At 46.7% G+C, this 23,188-nt stretch overlaps 1 protein-coding gene across 1 annotated transcript in view; it reads left to right on the top strand.

Moving 5' to 3' along the window:
• LOC144687792 (uncharacterized) overlaps nucleotides 1-23,188 on the top strand; it is a 270,728-nt gene that overhangs the window by 5,782 nt on the left and 241,758 nt on the right. The window contains exons 3-5 of the mRNA XM_078554296.1: nucleotides 16,295-16,548; nucleotides 16,643-17,824; nucleotides 20,855-20,896. Of these exons, the coding sequence (XP_078410422.1) occupies nucleotides 17,707-17,824; nucleotides 20,855-20,896 (160 nt within the window). The 5' untranslated portion in view covers nucleotides 16,295-16,548; nucleotides 16,643-17,706. The remainder of the gene's footprint in view (nucleotides 1-16,294; nucleotides 16,549-16,642; nucleotides 17,825-20,854; nucleotides 20,897-23,188) is intronic.

Below are 23,188 nucleotides of genomic sequence, written 5' to 3'. Positions count from 1 at the left end.
TCGTGAATGGTGGTGGACAATTAAACAACTCACTGGAGGAGGAGGCTCCACAAATCTCCACATGTTCAATGATGGAGGAGCCCAGAACAAGAGTGCAAAAGATAAGGCTGAAGCATTTGCTACAATCTTCAGTCAGAAGTGTCAAGTGGATGATCCATCTCGGCCTCCTTTGGATGTCCCCAGCATCACAGATGCCAGCCTTCAGCCAATTCAATTCACTCCATGTGATATCAAGAAACGGCTGAAGGCACTGGATACTGCAAAGGCTACGGGCCCTGACAATATTCCAGCAATTGTACTGAAGACTTGTGCTCCAGAACTTGCCGTACCCCTAGCCAAGCTGTTCTAGTACAGCAACAACACTGGCAGCTACCCAGCTATGTGGAAAATTGCCCAGGTATGTCCTGTATACAAAAAGCAGGACAAATCCAACTCGGCCAATTGCCGCCCCCATCAATCTACTCTCGGTCATCAGATAAGTAATGGAAGGGATCATCAACAGTGCTATCAAGTGGCCATTGCTTAGCAATAATCTCACTGATGCCCAGTTTGGGTTCTGCCAGAACCACTCAGCTCCTGACCTCATTACAGCCTTGGTTCAAACATGGACAAAAGAGCGGAACTCCCGAGGTGAGGTGAGAGTGACTGCCCTTAAAATCAAGATAGCATTTGACAAAGTGTGGCATCAAGGAGCCCCAGCAAAACTAGAGTAAATGGGAATCAAGGGGAAAACTCTCCACTGGTTGGAGTCATGCCGAGCACAAAGGAAGATGGTTGTGGTTGTTGAAGGTCAGTCAAGTCACCTCCAGGACATCACTGCAGAAGTTCCTCAGGATCGTGTCCTCGGCCCAACCATCTTCAGCTGCTTCATCAATGACCTCCCTAAGGTCATAAGGTGAGAAGTGGGGATGTTTGCTAATGATTGCACAATGTCCAGTATCATTTGCGACTCCTCAGATACTGAAGCAGTTCATGTCCAAATGCAGCAAGACCTGGACAACATCCAGGCTTGGGCTGACAAGTGGCAAGTAATATTCATGCGACACAAGTGTCAGGCAATGACCATCTCCAACAAGAGAGAATCTAACCATCGCCCCTTGATGTTCAATAGCATTACCATCACTGAATCCCCCATTGTCAACATCCTTGGGGTTAGCATTGACCAGAAACTGAACTGACTAGCCATGTAAATACGTGACTATAAGAGCAGGTCAGAGGCCAGGAGTAACTCACGACGAGTAACTCACCTCCTGACTCCCCAAAGCCTGTCCACCATCTACAAGGCACAAATCAGGAGTGTGATGGAATACTGCCCACATGCCTGGATGAGCGCAGCGCCCACAACACTCAAGAAGCTTGACCCTGTCCAGGACAAAGCAGCTCGCTTGATTGGCATCGCACCCACAAACATTCACTCTCTCCACCACTGTCGTACAGTAGCAGCAGTGTGTACCATCTACAAGATGCACCGCAGGAATTCACCAAGGCTCCTTTCACAGCACCTTCCAAACCCACGAACACTACCAACTCGAAGGACAAGGGCAGCAGATAGATGGGAACACCACCACCTGGAAGTTCGCCGCCAAGTCACTCACCATCCTGACTTGGAAATATATCGCCGTTCCTTCACTGTCACTTGGTCAAAATCCTGGAACTCCCTTCCTGACAGCACTGTGAGTGTACGTACACCACATGAACTTCAGCGGTTTAAGAAGGCAGCTCAGCCCCTACCTTCTCAAGGGCAACTAGGGATGGCTATTAAATGCTGGCGCAGTCAGCAATGCCCACACCCCGTTAATGAATAAAAACAAAAATGGACCACAATGACTGGGTTCCCCTTTTCCCACTGCAAATTTTCTCCAGTCCCAAGCTGATGTCCCGCACCCTGGCGCCGGGCAGGCAACACAGCCGTCTGGACTCATGCTCTTTGCTGCTAAGAATGATGTCAATCCCTCTGATTATACTCTGCCCTATTACCACTACATTCCTTTTTGCTCCCCCTACTTGAATAGCTTCCTGTATTGCGGTGCCATGGCCAATTAGCTCATCTACGCTGCAGCCCCCTCTCTTATCCAAACAAGTTTAAAAAAAACCCCAAACCTGTTGGACAATTGTAAAGGCTTAGGCTCCTGTGCACCTGCCTCCTGAGTCCCTTTACCTGCCTCACTCACAATCACACTGTCTTGTCCCTGACCACTGACCAAATCAGATGACCCTGTCCTAAGAGGTATGACTGCCTCCTGGTGCAAAGAATCCAGGTAACTTTCCCCCTCCCTGATGCGTCGCAGTGTCTGTAGTTCAGTGTCCAGCTCATGAAATTTCAGCTGAAGCTGTTCAAACTTCAAACACTTACTGCAGACGTGTTTGTCCTGGATCAAACTGGCATTCAGGAGTTCCCACATGCTGCAGCTGTGACACATCACTTGTTCTGACATCCTTAATGTGCTCTAATTAACTATTTAATTATTTTAGTTGATTACATATTTTACATCTTTTTATATATTGATTAATCTTACCACCAGCTGCTAGACTATTTTGAACCTGAAGAATAGAATAAACTTTAGTCACTTAACAGATATTCACCAAATAACTAGATTCAGTGAGCATGCCCGTCAGTGTTTTCTTGTCAGCTGCCCCATCAGAGTCTTCATCTGATTCTCTTGTCCTCTAAGAGGCTGGCACTGTCCTTTTCTCCTAGCCTAGCTGCAGGCCACATGCTCAATGACTCGCCACATGCAGGTTCTGACTATTCTACCCTCTATGATGCACATTGCGCCAGTATCTGAGCTGGCAGCTGAGACTGAGTTCAAGTGATGGTGCTTCTTCCTCAGAGGTCTGTAGCAGCTTTCACTTTTCCTTATGAGATTGCGGGTACAGGATTTGTGAAGGTAAGACCTGATCTGACTAACTTGATTGAATTTTTTGAGGAGACAACAAAGAGGGTTAATGAAGGTGGCAAGTTTGATGTAGTCTACATAGATTTTAAGCAAGGCTTTTGACAAGTCCGCACACAATAAAAATAGTAAAAGCCCATCAAATCTAAGGAAAGTGGCAAGCAAGATCCAAAATTGGCTCAGTGGCAGGAAGCAAAAAATAGTGCTCCACTAGTGTGACTGGAAGGCTGTTTCCAGTGGAGCTCTGCAGGGCTTAGTACTAGGCCCCTTGCTTTATGTAGTATATATTATTGCAGGTGATACAAAAAATTGGCCGTGTTGTTCATTGTGAGGTAGAAAGCTGTAAGTTTGAGGAAGATATCAATGGACTGGTGTGATGCGCAGAAAAGAGGCAAATGAAATTAATTCTGGACAAGTGAGTGTGATATAATGCAACTGGGGAATGTAAACAAGGCAAAGAAGTAGATGATAAATGGTTGGATACCAGGAAGTGTAGAGGGACCATGGAGTGCATATCCACAGTTTCCTGAAGGTAGAAGGACAGATTGACAGGGTGGTTGAGACAGGATTCATTCCTTTATTAGCCGAGGAACAGAATATAAGAGCAGGAAGGTTATTCTGGAACTGTATAAAACACTAGTTAGGCCATGCTAGAGTACTGCATACAGTTCTGGCCACCACATTACTGGAAGAATGCGATTGCACTATAAAGGGTAAAGAGGAGAAAGTAATGTGATTGCATTATAAAGAGTAAAAAGGAGATTTACGATTATGTTGCCAGGGATGGAGAATTTTAACTATGAGAAAAGATTGGATTGTCTGGGGTTGTTTTCTTTGGAGCAGCTGAGGCTGATGGGAGATTTAATTGAGGTGCACAAAATTATTAGGTCTGTATAGAGTGGATAGGAAGAACCTATTCCCCTTAATAGAGAGGTAAGTAACTAGGGGCATAGATTTAAAGTAAATGGCAGAAGGATTAAGAGAGGCGTTGAGAAATTTTTTCAGCAGAAGCTTGAGAGATCTTGGAAATCACTGCCTGAAAGGGTGGTGGTAGCAAAGACACTCATTGCATTTAAAAATACTTGGGTGTGCACTTGACGTGCTGTAACCTACAACTTTATGGACCAAGAACTGGCAAGTCAGATTAGGCTGGATGACTCTTTTTCAGCCAGCACATACACAATAGGTTGAACGACCTGCTGTGCTGAAAATTTTCGATGTCCTTTTTTTGCAAAGTGCAGGCGTACCTTCCCCTCTCAATTCTGGTCTGCTCCCTCCTATTATGGACCGTCTTGTCCTTTAAGGGGAAGAAAGAATGTCAGTGATTGTGTTTGGGTGATGTGCTTGTTAGGGTTGAATAAATGGTTTGCGATATGTAGAAGTAGTGAGAGGTGGGCATGAGGCTCACAGCATTGAAACATATATGAAGGTGAGGTATAGTATATGAATGTTAGGCCTGAGTCATGATTGCTCGATTACTGGTAGGTAAGTGATGTGGTGTGAGGCATTGAGCAGCATGAGAGATTGGTGGTATGGTGGGTAGGAGATGTTCTATTAAATTGCATTCCTTATCTTGGACCTCCCATGTGGGTTCATTGAACTTCTTGTGGCACTGCTGCCAGGTCCTCGGAGCCAAATTCTAGGAATTGACCTTGTTGGCCACATGCCCCTATTTGCTTCTGAGGGTTTGCTTTGAGGATCTTCTGGCCCCCTGCAGATACTTTGCTTCCCTCCTCTGTTTAGCCTCGTACTAATGCTTCCAGCTCTGCATTGGTAAATCTAGGCTCCCTCTCTTATAGCAGCTGTTTCACTTGGGGTGCTTCTCCTTGCAGCCAAATTTTAAAACAAACAGCAGCAGCTTCCTTGTAATGAGTACATCTCATCTTTAAGCGGGGAAAGCCACATTTCAGTGGTGCAGTCTAGTTGAAACATGTGCTAGCCATGCATATTGCAGTATCCGTACTAAGTTTAACCTCTGGGGTGGCATTAGAACCACTGAAGTTTTCACCATCAGCCACACTGGTGAGTGTGCGGTCAGCTCGCAGCATGTTCAGTGCTTGGTTGTATGCTGAAATTATGAACATAAATTCATATGTCATATATTCATTAGTCAACACAAAGCTGCCTGCTTCATCAAGGCAGAGTGCAGGGTAATCGCAGATTGTAAACCCACATATAAAAATGGGATCAATCAATTTTTAGCCCTCAGTCCTTACTCTGAAAAATTATTTATGGTTGTAAATGAAGCTCAGGTGCATTTCATACCATCTAACGAAGATGTCAGTTTTTTCCCGTCTTTTATTCAATCTTCATTTACAAGTGGACCTGCTTCTTACAAAATTGACAACGTGGCAAGGGTACTTTTGTCAGGTGCTCTATTCTATCCATGTGTGTGTGTGTGTGTGTGTGTGTGTGTGTCAGTATCACAGTTCCAGGATGCTTGCTTTCTGGCTGCTGTTCTCCTACAGGTTTCCAAACCTAAAGATTACAAGTGGGATTCAATGGACCTGATAGTGGTCTCGCTGTCAGTGATGGGGAAGGCCCACCAGCATTCAGGCACTTAACAGGATTGAGGAATCCTAGGGTGGAAATTTCAACCTCCCTGGCAGCCAATCAGATCCCACTAGCTCCTCATTGCTGTCAGCACCACTGGGAGCAGTGGCAACTGCTGACAGAGCACCCACCAGAGGCCCAGGATCATCGGCAGACTCCAAGCCAAAGGTGGGATGGGGTGATGGGTGGCTTTCAGCGTTCACCCCCTTCTTGATGCTGGGTCCCTTGCTTAGGAGGGAATCCACCCCTCCTCCCCCCTCGATGGAATTGTTGGATGGCCTTCGGGAGACGTGGAGAGCTATGCAGCTCCCAGCCAATCCCTAAGTTACCATTAAATTGCAGGGGCTCAGAGAAAATTGGTGTCAACTGGCTCAATGGCAGACTGTGTGCCAAATCAGTGTTAGCTGTCATGCTCTGCCCACGTTGCGCACTTTTGACGCATGCATGGTACACCCTCTCTGCCAGGACAGGCCATGCCACAAATGGCCGTAAGCAATTTGGCTGACATTTTCTTAGTTTTTCGCTTCCCTTATGTCAACACCAGCTGTGCTATGTAGTCTAATTTCACAACCTCAATTTGTTATCTTGTCCTAGCTATTGGAAAACACATCAGGGCTAAATTTGATAGTCCCTGAAAATAGGCAAGGGGATTGCAATGTGCCGTTACCTCATGCCTGTTCAGTGTAATGCAAGCAACTTCGTCATGTCATTATCTGCTGACCATGCAGCAATACTTGGGCGATATTCAGCCTTGGGCTGAGAAGTGGCAAGTAACACCCAGGCCAAACAACACTGAATCACCCACCATCAACATCCCAAAGGTTACCATTGACCAGAAATTTAATTGGTTCAGCCAATAAATACTGTGCTACCAGAGCAGGTCAGAGACTGGGAATTCTGTGGCGAGTTATCTGACTCCCCAAAGTCTCTCTAGCACTTACAAGGCACAGGTGATAAGCGTGATGGAATACTGTCTACTTACCTGGATGAGTGTAGCTCCAACAACTCTCAAGAAGTTTGTCAACATCCAGGGCAAGGCAGCCTGCTTGACTGACACGCACGACCACTACCATCTAGAAGAAGGGCAGCAGATAGATGGGAATGCCACCACCTAGAAGTTCCCCTCCAAGTCGCTCACCATCCTGACTTGGAAACATATCGCCATTCCTTCACTGTTGCTGGGTCAAAATCCTGGAATTCCCTCCCTCACAGCACTGTGGTAGTACCTACACCACATGGACTGCAGCGGTTCAAGAAGGCAGCTCACCACCACCTTCTCAAGGGCAACTAGGGATGGGCAATAAATGATGGCCCAGCCAGTGCAGCCCACATCCCGTCAATGAATAAAAATAAACCTGCCACCTGAACGTTCACTCGCTACACCACTGGCGCACAGTGGCAGCAGTATGTACCATATGCAAGATGCACTACAGCAATTCGCCAAGCCTTCTTCCAAACCCACGACCTTTATCACCTAGAATAACAAGGGCAGCATACATGTGGGGACACCACCACCTGCAAGTTCTCTCTAAGCCACACATCATTCTGACTTGGAACTGTCTGGCCATTCCCTCACTTTCACTGGATAAAAAACCTGGATCTCTCCTTTTAACAGCTCAAGAAGGCAGCTCATGAGCATCTTCTTAAGAGCAGTTAGGGATGGGTAACAAATTCTGATCTTGCCTGCAACACACACATCTCATGAAAGAATAAAGAGTATTATTGGAAGGGCAATTGTTAAAGCCATAGCCAGTGGTGGATCTGAATCCATTAAAGATGATAGCACCCTCAGACCTCATTATCCTTCTTGAGTCTGGCTTTTCCCTCATCCCAATCCCACAATCTCTTCTGATTTACAAGCTGCAGATGGTGTAAATATGCATATACACCTCCTACTTTCTCCTCTCCCCTCATATCCACCTTACACTGGTGCCTTTTTCTCCTGAGATACCCAAGTAGTGCAACCAGGAAGATCAAGAAAACAGTGATAATGAAGATACACCGTCACTTGTTTTCACACTTGCAGCCACCAACTCACATACTGATGGCGCATGAGGATAAATTGGAGAGGAAACCTGCATGTGGTGAGACACTGAGCACAAGTGCACTGCAGTCAGGGCAGATTGCAAGGAAAATACAAGTGCCAGCCAGAGGTTGAGGTCATACTTGTGTTCTGCTGAAGAGTACTGAGATGAGTTCGATGGACTAACCCTTTTGTAACCCACCTCTTCACTTCAAGGGTTAGAAAACCTCATTAAAAATGCATGAATCAAACAAAGCCTCCAGACTTCCCAGCATCAAGCTTTCAAAAAACTAAATTAAACTAGAACCTTTCTCAACACACAAATAAAATTATAAATTAAAGTTATACATTGTTTCTAACAGGACTCTAATGGGGGCCAATTTTTCAGAACCTTAAATGCCTGTGGACATTGAAGTAACTAGTATCAAAATGGAATTCATGAGACTTCCAAACAGTTAAATCGAACGTATATTTACAATAGTGTGAAATACTTACAATGATTATACACCTGTGCCACCTATGTGCCTTTAATACTTCTTAATTTTTCTTACCCTACCGTAGTATGGTGCATCCCTGATATCCACAACTGAGGTGGAGGTAGCCTGCTGATAGCTATACCCTGTTGATTGTGATGACCTTGGTAGCTATTTTCTGGTGGCCCAAGGCCTTGAGGGACCCAGGCTGCTAAGGGCCTCCTGCTCAGCTGCAGGTGTAGCATCCTTGCCTTGACCTGGTGGAGGGAATGGGGTCACTGGCAGAGGGGAGGTGGAGCAGCAGGGTACCCTTGGTGTCCTAGCCCAAAGCCCCTGAGGTGCCTGGCTGGTGTTCCTCAATTCTGTGGGTGCCTGATGGCTCCTCCCTGACTTCTTTAGGAGAAGGGGGCCCTGAAGGGAGGTCGAGGTGCCTTGTCCCCCTCTTTCCTATCCACTGCTGTACTGCACCCATGACTGACCATGCCTTCTGTATTTGCCACTTTGACCTAGCTTCGTAAAGAACTGAGAGGCCCACAACATCAGTATCCTCACGGGATCTAATGGATGGTGTCTCTGTGACAGAAAGGAAATCACTGTTCAATGAATAAACTTCATCAGCTGCTGTAGGCTGAGAATCCACTGGTTCTACATAAAACTTCAGAAATTCTTCCATGAAAGGCATAGAGTCGTCTAAATGCAGGTCATCATCTGGTTTTTCCAGAATTCCCAGTAGTACGCCAAAATCTCCACTCAATAAGGATATGTGTTGATTGTGAACAACACAGAGAGAATCAATGATCTGTTGCCCCTTGTAACAAAAAGTGGTAATGATAGTGCCACCTTGCAGTTTAATATCTAATGAATAAAAGGGTATTGGCTGATGGCAATCCAGATGATCAGCTGGTATGTTAACGCCAACTCCAGTGTCAATTTGAAAGCTGTTGTCAAAGCCTTTAACTTGCACTATAACTGACCAATTGTCTTGATTAAGACCATTTACTTCTCCTAGAAACTCTAATTTCATCTTTATCTTGATTTCCAATTTCTTGTATGGAGTGCATTTCACAAATATTCTTTTGTCTTCTTCCTCTACTAAATTTGTTGCACTTACGAAAGTGCTTCAAATGTCCGGTCTTCCCACACTGGAAGCATTCTGCACCCCCTGCTGGGCAATCTTGGCGTCTGTGCTGTTTCTTTGCACCACAATGTAAGCATCTCAAAACAGCTGCTGTGGGGTTTCCCGCCCTTTCACATGTTTTGGAGTGCTTTTGAGTGGGTGGGGCCGCCATCCTTTGAAGTACCCAGTTCATCGAGTTATCATAGTCTCGGTGTCACACCGAATCATAGCCTGATTTATTGCTCTGAGTTCAGTCTGTGTTGTGTACTGAACTGATTGATCGATAATGGGATTCTGTGGCAGCCAAAATACTTGTTGAAGGCTTTGAGGACAGTTTCAAAGTCGACGGAGGTCTCTTTCACCCTGTCTCAAGAGGACATCATTGGCAATTAGCCCTACTCAGGAACAAACTAACCTGGTGCTGCTGCTCTTTAGCATGCAATCCTGATGCCAACCGATACCTAAGGAAGTTTTTCTTCCAAAACTCCCAACTGTGGCCTCTCAACAGACCCTTAAAATTTTCAAATGGCTGCGGGAAGGGCAGTGTCTGCTCAACTGGTGCTGGCATCGTTACCACTTTCCAGTTTCCCTCCTTATTAAGTACATATGTAGATTCTTACTGTTACCAGGTTTTCATACACTTTCTTGCCTTAGTCCTGTCCATGGCACCAATGTTTGGTTAGATTGGTGTCACTGCCGCTAATGCGTTTCATATACTGGTGACATAGTTGCTGGATACTTGGTATGCGTGGTCTATCTTATCTAAAGATACTGTAATCTTACTCTAGTACATGCATCAAACTGGTTTATTAACACTATGTATCAGATAGGTTACAGAGTAGGTATGTCTCTCATGAGTACCATGTTCCATCTTCTCTTCTGAGAGTCTAGCACATGACTGCTGATGTCACTGTTACATCATGGTCTACATCACTTGTCACCATAACTATTATATTAACCCATTACACTACACCTCCCTCTGAGGAAGGAGCCCCAGAGAATGCCACATCATAGCACTCACCTGCAGCCTCCATCAGCGCAGACACAGTCACCTTGGTGGATCCAAGTACTAGATTAGACTCAGGTCACATTCTGGTGAGCACATCACAGACTTGGGTCCACGGGTGGAAGCAGTGACAGTCAAGGTCTCTGACACCCACAGAACTGCTGGAGACCAGGCCCCTGCTGAGCCACAAGCAGAAGATGAGCCTCTCGACTAGCCCTAAGAGACCTGTTGGAGGTGCAGACACGGGCATGTTTAAAGTCCAGCCGCAAGCACAGTGCTCATTGCTTCCAGCTCACCACTGCTGCACGGAAGACATGGCCAGCAAAGGAAAAAAGACCGCAGCCCCCATTTCAACAATGGGTCCCTTGAGCGACTGCTAGATGCCAGGGAGGCCCACTGGATGTCCTGGACTCCCGCTCTGGTCGCAGGATGGGCAGCAACGTGAACAATCCAGCTGGGGAGGCAGTGGTCAGCGCCAATGCCCTTCAGAAGAAGACAGCCACCCAGTGCTGCAAGAGGATGGATGATCTACTTCGTTCCGCCAGGGTAAGTCACTCTTCTCATCACCCTCAATTCAAACACTCACAAACCCATCACGCATCCACAGGGCCCTCACTCACTGCCAGTTCAAGGGACATCACCATTCACTCTCTCACACACCCCGTCATTGTCCTCATCCCGTCCAAGGCATCACTCGTCACCCGCGCAGGCCAGGCATACTTATCATCTGACCTGGCAGGCATCTTGCTTACTCTTTCTCCATCTCTATCGATGCAGAACAAGCTGGCGCACAAGAGAACGAGGTCACAGACTGGTGGCGGAATGCCCGAAATCAAGGTGCTCATGGACTTTGCAAACAGAGCCATCCAGCTGGCCGGCAAGGATCTGGACCATTCCTGTGCTGACGGTGAGGTCAGCATTGCTCTACCAAGTGAGGATTCAGCAGTGCAACATCCATCAGACAACCATGCTGTGAGTGATGTATCCTCTTTCACAGGCCACTGCTATGCGCTAATTATCTCCCCTTGCTTCGCAGGCACATGACCCAGGGCCTCCAATCAAGCCCCGAAGAAACCTCTGGAGAAGAACCTGGAGGGACCCTCCCTGAAGTCCCATCACAGCGCTCATCCACATCCTCCACCAGCGCAGGGACACATACAATGGTTGGACCTAGCTCTAGAGTAGCCCCTGGATCACAATCTGGTGAGCACATCGCATTGTCTGTACTAAGCAGACTGCGGCAGGGACTTCCCAGGTGTCTGGTACTCAGAGGATTGTTGGAGGCCAGAATGTTGCTGAGTCTTAAGTCAGAGGACGAGCCTCTGGACTTGGTCATGCCATTGTTGCTGGAGCTGCAAAGGCAAGCTTGGGAACATCTGGAGGGAATGTCCACTGCACTAAGATTGCAAGGCATGATGGAGGAGTCCATCCACCTTCAGGCTGAGGTGATAGTGCTGGCATGCCAACGCACCTAGGTCAACACTGGTAGGGTGGCCGCTGCCATGGAGCCATTGGTCCAGAACTTTGCACCTGCACTGCTGCATGGGCTCAACTCCATCGCTGATGCCATAGTTGGCCTCCAACAGTGTGTACGTGAGAGGGGTGCCGGGCAGCTCAATCTCACTTCAGCTGCCCCTGCTCCTCAAGGAGTCAGCCTGGGGCCCCAGGCACCCATTGGGAGGAGATCAGCAGGTGCACACTCTGGGCCCAGCCATCCAGGTGACTCCGAGAGTGTCGGGCCAATCTGACTCCCCTCTTCCTGTGACCTTAGCAGCTCCAGCTCCATTGGCTGATGAGGGTGCCACTGCCACACAGCATGGCCCCGAAAGCAGGCTAGGGCCCTCCAAGTCTTGGCCCTCCAGAGGACGCCCGCCAAAGTCATCACAGGGTGTCGCAGTCAGCAGGCTGCCTCCACCTCCACTGTGGATGTCCAGGAAGCAACAAGACATAGCGGCATAGTTAGGAAAGTTAAGGAATTAATTGCACACCTTGGGCACTTGTACATACTGTTCACTATTGTCAATAAACTCCCAAGAATGCCTCCCTGCCTATGGCTCCTTGTTCTGATGAGCAGTATTGTTGTCACTCAGATGTGAAACCTTTCTGCACAAGGTAAAAGCAGGTGTCTCAATCCAGGGCCTCTTCCCTGTGCTCTGTGCAGCCTTCAGACCAAAGTGATGTCCGGCCTCACACTCCCTGGAAACATTACTGATGCCTGCACCTCGGCGGTGCTTGTCATTGCTGCCAGAATGTAGTGGGCAAGCGTCACAGAGGTCCATCATTCTCTCTGTGTGCTCTTAGCACCTTTAAGGAGGGGCTGTCTCCCATCTCTTCACTGATGCTTTGCTCCAGCTCCTGAAGGGCTCAGGTGCTGAAGGCGGACACAGCGTTAGATGCGGCTAAATTTTCATGGCTGCATCTCTGAGATGGCCCTGAGACACTCGGACAAGGATAGAGAGGCAGGGGGCTCGCATGTGACCCGGGGAATAGGATCGAGAGGCATGCGGGTGCTGGAACTGTCCCGGCGATCAGGATAGGGAGTCATGCGTGAATTGGCAGACTTGACGCCCATTCCAGGATAGGGAGTCATGAGGGTGTTACCTGACACCCAGTACTGGATAGAGAGGTATGGTGGGCTGGATCGGACACCCAGTACCGGATAGAGAGGCATGGGGGGCCGGATCTGACCTGGGGGCCAGGATAGAGAGGCATGGGAGGGCCATGGCCAGACAGGAGTCAGACAATCTCAGAGGCTATGTGAAGTTTTATGGAGTGTCGTCGCCATCCTCCTGCAATCGAGCGACTATTAGGGCCTCCATTGCATCTCCATGACAGGAGCATTCTCACAGAGGATATTTGCGCTGCCATAAGCTAGTCTGGAGTTAAATGTTCACAAATGCAATGTGAGGATCTGTGGGGTCACCTCATTGCAAGTCGTTATCAGCCTCCACAAATCTAGCAGCTATGAGGGCCTCCCGAGCACGCCTGCCTCGCCTAGCCAGTGCGAGGGACTCATCTTTGCCATCGTCACCTCCAAGCACCTCCTCAGCCTCATCCCTGTCGGCATCCTCCTCATTGGAGGAGAGACCCAGCTCCTCCATATCCTCCTCAGCCAGCTCCTTTCCCTGTTGCAGCGCCAGGTTGTAAAGGACTTAGCAGATGACTACGAAGCGTGACACTCTGCGGACTGTATTGCAGGGCTCCACCAGACCGGTCCAGGCACAGGAACCACTTCAGCTTCAGCATCCTGTTGGTCTGCTCCACCAAGTTGCGAGCTGCTGCAGGAGCCTCATTATACCGTCACTCTGCTGCAGTCCGAGGCCGCCGCACTGGTGTCATCAGCCACGGCCTCTGCAGGTAGCCCTTATCCCCGAGGAGCCATCCCTGCAGCTTCTGTGGACCCTGGAAGACTCCAGAGACCTGTGACCAACTCAGGATGCAGGCGTCGTGCACACTCCATGGAAACCATGCGCACACATGCAGGATACATCTCTGGTGTTCGCATACCAGCTGCACATTCAGTGAGTGGAATCCCTTGTGGTTGCTGTAGTCCACCATGTGTGGTGACGGAGACCTGAGCGCCACATGGGTGCAGTCAGTCACACCCTGCACCTGTGGGAATCCCGAGATCCGAGGCCAATCCAATGGTCCTTGCATCCTGGCTGTAACGGTCCCAGGCGAAATGCACAAAGTTGTGTGCCCTAGAGAAGATGGCATTTGTGACTTCATGGATGCATTTGTGGGTGGCGGCTTGTGAAATCCCACAGAGGCCACCTTTGGAGCCCTGAAAGGAGCCACTGGCATAGAAATTGAGTGCCGCAGTCACTTTCATGGCCACTGGCAGTGGATGCCCTCCATGTCCCCTTGACACCAAGTCCTGCAGTAAGTGGCACCTATGAGCCATCCGGTCCCTGGACATGTGCAGTCGTCGGCGACACTGGTTCTCGGCTACCTGCAGGAATAACAGGCGGCGACTATAGACCCTGGGTGTCGCTAGGCGCTGACCAGCCACAGCTCGTTGTCGCTCCTGAGCAGCGTGTGCGGGAGCCCCAGCAGCCCCTTCTTCCTGAGGTTGCTGCTCCTGCCTTTGCACGGCCAGGAGCCTCAGCCGCTCTCTCCCCTGTCTTCTCCGCTCTCTGTAGGCCATTATGTATACAGCTAGGTCATCAGGCTCCATGCTCCTGGTGTGGTCCTCCTGTGGCATGAAAGAGAGAGAGATGTGGTTAGCATGGGTGTACTTAGCACCTTTCCTGGCCCTGTGTGGCGGCTCCTTAACACTTCCCGGAGAGTGCTGGCCACCCCTCGGATGGCCAGAGATGAGTGCGCCGCATGGCTGCCCTGCCCTGTCAGCCTGCGACATGGGGGAGACTGCTCTAATTCAGAATGCTAAGATTGCAAGAGGCTGTGAACACCACCAGCAGTGACTGCTACATGGCCAGCGTTGGTGAGGAGATTGTACAACGTGTGTGGTCCAACTGCTCCACGGTCCAGTAAAGTGGTCGCAGATTCTCAATCTGTACCCGGGGCAGGATGGTGGTGTAAGGTCTGGAGCTCTTGGTGACACTTTGGTGTCTCCGTGCTGCTTGCGTGGGTGGGCAATTTGGGAGCCCGATCCCAATCATATCACTGTGGCTGCGCCTGAACCGTCTTAATTGCAGAGGAATGGTCAGTTTACACGGATGTCCCTACTACGTGGCCACTTCCCTCGCCTATCCTGCCGCCCCCCACCTTGATTTCTTGTGCGCGGGATCCAACACCCCCGACAACAGTTGACTCGAGGCTGGGCAGCAGTTGCCCCTGGAACTCCAGCCCTGACAACAGTCGCCTCCGTGGCAGTGCGGCGCTTCACCTTGACCGTCCCCCCGGTGCCCCTGAAGTCTGCAAAGCAACAGGTGATCTTGGTGAGTTCTGCAGAACGAAGCTGTTCACTCACCTCCAGTTCCCCCAAAGCGAAGGATGCCAAGTGCACGTGACCTGTGTGCTGTTGTGAAACACATCAACATGCTTTCCCACCGACATTGGTGGACGACCTGGCAGGGGTCCAAGAGCCTGGTGGGATGGCCTTTTAATGATATGCCGTTGGTGGGAAACGTTGGCAGGCTGAGCGGGCAATTGTGACCTGCCTTCCCACTGTCGTTAAACTGATTGTGCCATATTGTCTGCGCACGCCGCCTATCATGCCCGCTGCCAGCGGGTACAGAAAATTCCGCCCTCTATAGGAGATTGAATCCCTCTTAACAGTGTCTTGGGGTGGGGGGGATGTGATAAGTAGGAGTTTGATAGAATCTGTATCCATAACAGGGAGTTACAGAAATGTAATGTAAACAGTTTAAATATAGTTTAACGTTGTTAAGAAGTTGATAGAACACTTGGGAGAAGTGTAGTGGGTTAATAGAATAGGTATGGTAATGAATGCTGTATACCATGATATAACAGTGACATCAGTAGTCATATGCTAACCTCTCGTCAGTCTAACCTTTATTTTACCTGATGGCTTCATGGGAGTGTGAGTAGATAGTGCACTTACTCTGTAGGAGCTCAGCAGACTATTCATCCTCTTACGGCACTTCAGTCCGGTTCTTTGCTGGGCCCCACAGGTGCTCTTCACCCCTGCGACGCCCTCCCAGACCGCTGTGGTCAGACAGGAGGGCCTCCTGCTGCCATCATGGGGAAACAGCACCTCCCACCATTCCTGGACGGCCTGGAGGAGAATTTCTAGGGAGGCATTGCATAACCTTGGGCCACAGGTTATTTTTGTCTCTGACAATTTTTGGAAGACAGATTCCAGAGCCCCTGGCCTGGCAGTGCGGGTGCACTTTAAATATGGCGCACAGATCTCCAACCCTATGGGTAACATGAAGGATGGCGACTTCCTTCTCTCCCCAGCGACAAGATTCACCGTGCTCCTCACAGGTGCATAAGTAATGAGCTGAACAGCGCAAGATCACGCATGTTCAGCTGACCCCCCCCCCCCCACTGCCCACCCAGTGGGAATCACTCCAACCTCAGAACTGAGGCTTCAGAGCAGAAGATTCCGCCCCATATAACTAACCGCACAGTAACTTAACAAAATGTACCTACATATTTTCTAAATTAAAAGTTAAATTATTGTCACCGAAGGAACTATAGTCTGCATTTGTATGAATTTAACTATTTTCAACTTGGTGGGGCAGATTATGTTTGGTAGCAAGCTTAGGTTGTGTAAAATTGTACAATTTTTTTTTACAGGGGAAGATAGAAACCTAAATTATACATTTGCAATTTTCCATGTGAAAGAACGTTCTTACAAAGTGCAGAAACCATCAGAAGTCCATCAAGCTCACCTTGCGTTAAAAGTGCCAACATTTTCTCTTATGGGGGTTATTGTTGACAAACATTCATCGTTTTCATTCCATAGCGTGGCAATGATTTATCAAACACAGTACACTGATGCACAAATTCTCCATATCTATGTTGTTCCAAATGACTTCTCAATAATACAGGTACTGTCAAAAGACATCACATTTGATAGTTTTGTGACAATTTTCCTCATTGGATTTTGCATTACATAACAAAGTTTCCTTTTCCCTTTTGCAGGCAGTTCATGTGCAGGAATCTAAATCCAGGATGATCGAGTATCCTTCACAGATAAAATCGCTTTACTTTGGCAGAAAGTATTCTCTGCTTAGCTCTTCAGAAGTTCTGATAACACCAGAAGTATATAGTAGCAATACATACGATTGAAATAGTTGTAATTGCAGAAAATGTTGCAAATATTACTGTATTGTAAACCTGAGAAAGTTGAATACTAAACTGAATAGAAGTAGAAAAAAGAAAAGACCTTTGGGAATGAGAAAGAGACCTTATTACATTTTTGTGGGAAGGCTTTCTGTTTAGCTTTTTGGAAGTAAAATGTTAATTTTGTGGGAAGTGAGATTCATATTCAGATACTGCAAAACTCAATTTTTTGTGCCTTGTGGGGAATATTTTCTGTGCTTAGATTGCAAAACCAGATTTGCCCCTTTTAGGATTTTTGTGACTAGCAATATATCAGAAGTATTTGAAGGAAATAATTAAACCACTTGCTTTTGAAATGTATCAAATTTTAGATTTTGACATTTATCTTTACAATTTAAAGATGAGGAAAAGAATAATGGGGAAAAAATTCCTTTTCGTGGAGCTTGTGGATGCTCATTTCCTAAGTGCAAGGAGAGTAAAAGTAGTTGAGACTCATTATGTCAGGTCTCCACACCAACTATGCAATGCTAGGGTTTCTTCAGCATCTCTATGATGGTGAAATTGATCCTGAACCTAGAAGTAAATGCAGGCCCAACATATATATCAAAACCAGGTAGGATTTTTCCTGCCACAGGGTGGATCTGTACTAGAGTGCACCTGTGTTGTACAAATAATGCATGGCATGAAAATTGCTCTTTCCCCCTGTATTAACTGCATCTTTGGGTGCCTAAACTGGAAAGGCGACCTGATACTTCCGCTTACCCAGAGAGCATGTATTTCAAATGTTCCGATGCCTCTTGTATTTTTGCAATTCTTTTGTACATTGTACATGTGCTTTTAAATCAGTTTTGTGAACAATAAAATTTGGTAGAAATGGGTACCAATTATATTTGTTGCAGGAAATTAAATTTCATTACACTGATATGGATTCGAAGCAGCCATTCTTTGAAGTATTTATTAAAGACGATCATAGTGATCTTGAATTCAAACTCACAAAGAGGAAGAAGAGTGATGCTTTATGGCAAACCAAAGTGAGAGTTGGTAAGTATTAAATAAGTTAGAAAACTTGCTCTTACAAAGCTTCGTAACAATTAGCCGATCTCCCATGGTATTGTGTGCACAGGTTTTTTTTTAAAAAGTGCATCTCTCTTTCTGTATCTTTGTCTTTGCTTCTTTCCCACTAATTCTTTTGCTTTTTCTTTGTTCTCTTTTTTTCTGTGCAACGGTTGTTGAATCTAACTCTTTAGATTAGGAAGTAAGAAGTTGGGGAGGGAGATTGGAAGCTAGGGTTGGGAAATGAGAGGCCTGGGGAGGGAGTTGGAAGGCTGTATTGGTTCAAGAAGATGCTCTATCTTCACCTTCTCAGCGCATTTAAAGTTAGTTATTAAACGTGAGCATGCCAAGATCACCTATATATCCAAGATCAAATGTCTTAAAAAAACTTAGAATTCAACGGAGTAATCAAAAGGAACAAATTGAATTTTGCAGTCTTAAGAATGCATGTATTGGGCATATTTTGGTTTTCTGTGCGATCACGAATGTTGTGTGGTTCAAGTGGATCCCACTTAAATTACTTTCATCAAATTTCATAAACTTTCAATGCTAATGCCTTACAAACCTGAAGAAGTTTCATTAAGATATTTTGGATAGAAGGGTCACTGTAAGGCAAGACAGTAGTTTATGGCAGTACTCCAAGATGAGCTTCCTCAATCCTTAAATAGTCATGGTTATCTGAGTTATTTCAATGGGACCACAAGGTTGGTTTTTGCAAATCATATCTTCTATTTGGCTCTGTACATAACCCACAGATGCCAGCAATCAATTATTGTCAGCCATTGCAAGTAATTTTTTTAAATTACAGAGCAAATATTCAGTATTCTCAAATTACAATTTTGATGCATGGGACAGGGGAAATTGTTCCATAGACACAGAAGATTATGTATATCTAAAGGAAACACATTCTGCACCTCACCACCCAAAAAGATGCTCCTCTAAAATCATTGAACAATAACCCCGTGCCATGCGTGTGCAAATTAAAGGACTCCTATCAGCCTACACCAGCAGAGTATTAACTAACATTAACAAATACAATTACACCTATATTAAGGAAATCACCTGTGTCTGTAAATGGCAGTAATTGACCTGTCTTTCCCATTGAGGTCATCGATACTTGTATTAATCAATGGTTATACAGCCAAATACATAAATAATTTTAATCAACGTTAATTTTTAAGATAATAAAAACAAAAGTGCTGGAAATAGAGAAACAGTTAACATGTCTGATCAGAAACAGGGAGCTGAATTTTTCCAGGCCTGTGGTGGCTGACCTGGAGACAGGGTTGCTGGGATCATAGTGGTATCTGTGTCTGTGTGTGTGAGACTTAATTGGATTAAAGGCAGTTGGTCTGAAGGTTTTGATGTAAACATGAGTTTAGAATGTAAGGCGTAAAAGGATATATATATTTTTAAATAAACCAGACTTGATTGTTTTCAAAGAAGGAGTGAAATGTGTCACCTAGCCAGGTGAAGTTTAGAAACACTGTTTATTTTTCCCATTACAGGTAAAACTTAGTGCTATAAGAGATTTTTATTATCAGAAAGATAAATTCCAAAGACATAGTGAAACAATGGAATTTGCATTCAAGGGGGAAAATGTGTATAAAGGAGCGCAGGCTGTGTGTAAGGGTAAGCAGTTTTAAGATCTAACAAGTGTGAAAAGCCTTCAGCATCTATGCCTCAAGTTGCTGTCTTCAAAGAACTGAAGTTAAGAAAACGCACTTTGAATTCGACTGGTTCAGGGTATTGTGCGTCACCTTGCCTGGGTCTTTTAAAACCTGTGTGTCTTAACGTTGCCTTAACGAAAGTGTAACTGGGAGTCAGATTAAATAGGAGATTTAGAAGTTATTATAGTAGTAATTTGTAAACATATGTATGTGCTTTAAAACCATTTTTCTTGTTAATGAATGTTTAATCTAATTTTGTAAAAACCTATAAGATTTGGTGGTCTTATTACTACTGAATTCAAGGCACACATCTCGAAATTTATACAAATTGCAAAACAAGTTGTGGCAGCTGTTTCAAATTTCCCTTTGGAATTTGAACAACTTGGCATTTACCATCGGCTGTGCCATAACGGAGCGGCTTGGGAAATGCGTCAGCTGCCCAGACCTGGAGGCAGGCAGTCAATTTGCATATTTAAGGTTCCAGTTGGTGTGATTTAGAGAGCTCACCGACATTTTGTCAGCAGCAGAGCAGCGCCCCCACCAATTGTAGAGACTGCCAGCTTAATGGTGGGAGCCCTGGTGGGCCATCGGAGCTAGAGATTCCATCCCATGAAGAAGATACTGTGCTAATAGAAAGCTGTGACAGTGCCCATTACTTTGGAGGTACTTTTTCCCTCCTATTCAATTGCCTAACTCTTTTGGCCCTTCTTATGCCTCCAATTTGTGGTCAGTGACTGGGAATAGAGGCACCCTCACGTCTCTGTACATACTTCAGGAACGTCTACCTCTGACAGCGGGGTTCCTGATCTTTTAGTGCTAGATGGCCTCCTGTTGGCTTTCCAGACTCAGGAGTCTGCATGTTGTTCTTAATTGGCCACCTCTGCACTCGCCATCCAATCAGGAGGTGACCTCCACAAAAATAGCTCTGCTGGTCTGGCTCTGGCAAATGAGTACTTGAGACCCCCATTTAGTCCCAACATTGGGGATCTCGAAGCCTGCAGGAAAATCCTGCTTGTTAACTTGTTTCTCTCTCCATAGATGGCTGTTGACGTGCTGAGTCTGTTGCATTGCCTGTTTTTGTTTCAGATTTCCAGCATTTGCAGTGCTTCATTTCTGTATGAAGTTTTAAGATGCTTGTGTTCTCATCCTCCCTAAATTTGAAGGAAATTCCTACCCGGTACTGTAACAGCTGCTGAGACAATTAATATATGGTCTGACACGCTTTATTGCAGACTGATGCTATCAAAGTTCAAGAAATGAAACAATGTGCTGAGAACAAGATTAAAATGTATCTGTCACAATCAGTAATAGTCTTTATAGCTGAATGCAATATTATTTTGTTTTTCAGAAAATGGTAAAGTTTTATCCTTAAAAGATTCAGCAATCAAAGGTAAGTGTGGAAGTGCTTTGAAAGCATCAGTCCACTTGGAGTTGTTATAACACCTTAAGGAATAAGCAATCCAGTGTTATTGGTTTGAAAAGATACAATAAGTTTATCAGAGATAATGCCTTTAACTGTTTAGCCTTAATTTATGTTGCAAAAACTATTGGTCGTAGACATTTTGACCCTGCATTTCTATGCACTGAGTTGTGCTGTGCTCAAATGTTGATTACATGTATACACATCTGTAAAAACCTTTATATCTAATGAACGTAGCACAGCTTATTTCACAGAATGCAAGTGAGCCAGAGGAATAGGAATTGGGTGGGTATGTCCCACCTTCCTCGCACAGGTTAAGGAGACAGCTGGCTACCTATGACTTTTGAACCATGGGACCTCGAACTCATGGTTATTATCTGAAGAAAAGAATGTTCAAGGAATAGCATGTGCACATGCAGGTGCCAGGTCAGTCTCCAAAGATGTGCCGCAATTAGCAATTGTAACTTTTCAGTCTGTGGATGAGAATTTCAGTGTGACCCACATCCAGCTCATTGTGGATCAGGAGTCCAATCGTCAAAGAAGTGGGTTTTGCTGTGTTACTGATCCCCAGTATGAGCTTACAGCTTCTGGGTTTACCAATCAACTGGAGAAGGTGGGCGGGATGATGCATTGAATCTGTCAAAAGGATTTTTAATTCAAGGAACTCCAGAATGGGTGAACTGGACATGGATTCCTGAGGCTGAAGCATCTACAGGAATGGAGAGGTTTTTTTTTGTAAAAATATACTTTATTCATAAAATATCTTCAATCACATTCCAAACCATTTCAAAAACACCATTACAAGGGTACAATCCAGGTTAAACTTTTACAAAATGTATCACCAGGTGCATCAGTACAAACAATATTACAATCATTTACAGCCTTTCATTTTGAGCTGTACAGCCCGAGGGGCTCTGAACAGTTCCCAGTCTCTCGGTGCGCTGTGGCAGAAAGGTCTTAGACAGCGACCCTTCCCCATTGCGCCTTTGCGGCAGCTGCCCCAAGCTTTAGTGCGTCCCTCAGCACGTAGTCCTGGACTTTGGATTGTGCCAGTCCGCAACAATCGGTCGGGGACAACTCTTTGTGCTGGAAGACCAACAAGTTTCGGGCAGACCAAAGCGCGTCTTTCACCGAGTTGATGATCCTCCAGCTGCAGTCGATGTTTGTCTCGGTGTGTGTCCCTGGGAACAGCCCGTAGAGCACAGAGTCCTGTGTCACAGAACTGCTCGGGATGAACCTCGACAGCAACCACTGCATCTCTCTCCAGACTTTCTTTGCAAAGGCACAATCCACAAGGAGGTGAACAACGGTCTCCTCCCCACCACAGCCACCTCGAGGGCAACGTGCAGAGGGGGTGAGACTCCTGGCGTGTAGGAAGGATCTGACGGGGAGGGCCTTTCTCACCACCAGCCAAGCTACGTCTTGGTGCTTGTTGGAAAGTTCTGGCGATGAGGCATTCTGCCAAATGACTTTGACAGTCTGCTCGGGGAACCATCCCACAGGGTCCACCCTCTCCTTTTCCCTCAGGGCCTCTAGGACGTTACGTGCTGACCACTGCCTGATGGACTTGTGGTCAAAGGTGTTTTTCTGCATAGATTTTTCCACCAGGGACAGGTGGTACGGCACGGTCCAACTACTTGGAACGTTCCGCGGCAGCGTGGCCAGACCCATCCTTCGCAACACCGGGGACAGGTAGAACCTCAGCACGTAGTGACACTTGGTGTTTGCGTACTGAGGGTCTACGCACCGCTTGATGCAGCCACACACAAAGGTGGCCATCAGTATGAGAGCGATGTTGGGCACGTTTTTTCCCCCTTTATCTAGAGGCTTGTACATCGCGTCCCTGCGGACACGATCCATTTTCGACCTCCAGATAAAGCGGAAGATGGCTCGAGTGATCGCCCTCGCGCAGGAGTCTGGAATGGGCCAGACCTGCGCCACGTACAGCAACAGCGAGAGTGCCTCACACCTGATGACCAGGTTCTTACCCGCAATGGAGAGAGAGCGTCGCTCCCACATGCCCAGTTTCCTTTTCACCATAGCCACTCGCTCCTTCCAGTTTCTAACGCATGCCCTGGTCCCTCCGAACCATATCCCCAGCACCTTCAGGCCGTCAGCCCTGACAGTGAAGGGGACAAAGGATCGGTCAGCCCAGTTCCCAAAGAACATGGCCTCGCTCTTCCCACGATTTACCTTGGCTCCCGAGGCCAGTTCGAACTGGTCGCAGATGTGCATCAGTCTGCGCACCGACAGCGGATCCGA

Source organism: Cetorhinus maximus, chromosome 12, assembly GCF_964194155.1.
Source record: "Cetorhinus maximus chromosome 12, sCetMax3.hap1.1, whole genome shotgun sequence".
Classification (NCBI taxonomy): Eukaryota; Metazoa; Chordata; class Chondrichthyes; order Lamniformes; family Cetorhinidae; genus Cetorhinus; species Cetorhinus maximus.
Note: the sequence above shows the minus strand (reverse complement) of the source record. Positions and strands in the feature narration are given on the sequence as shown.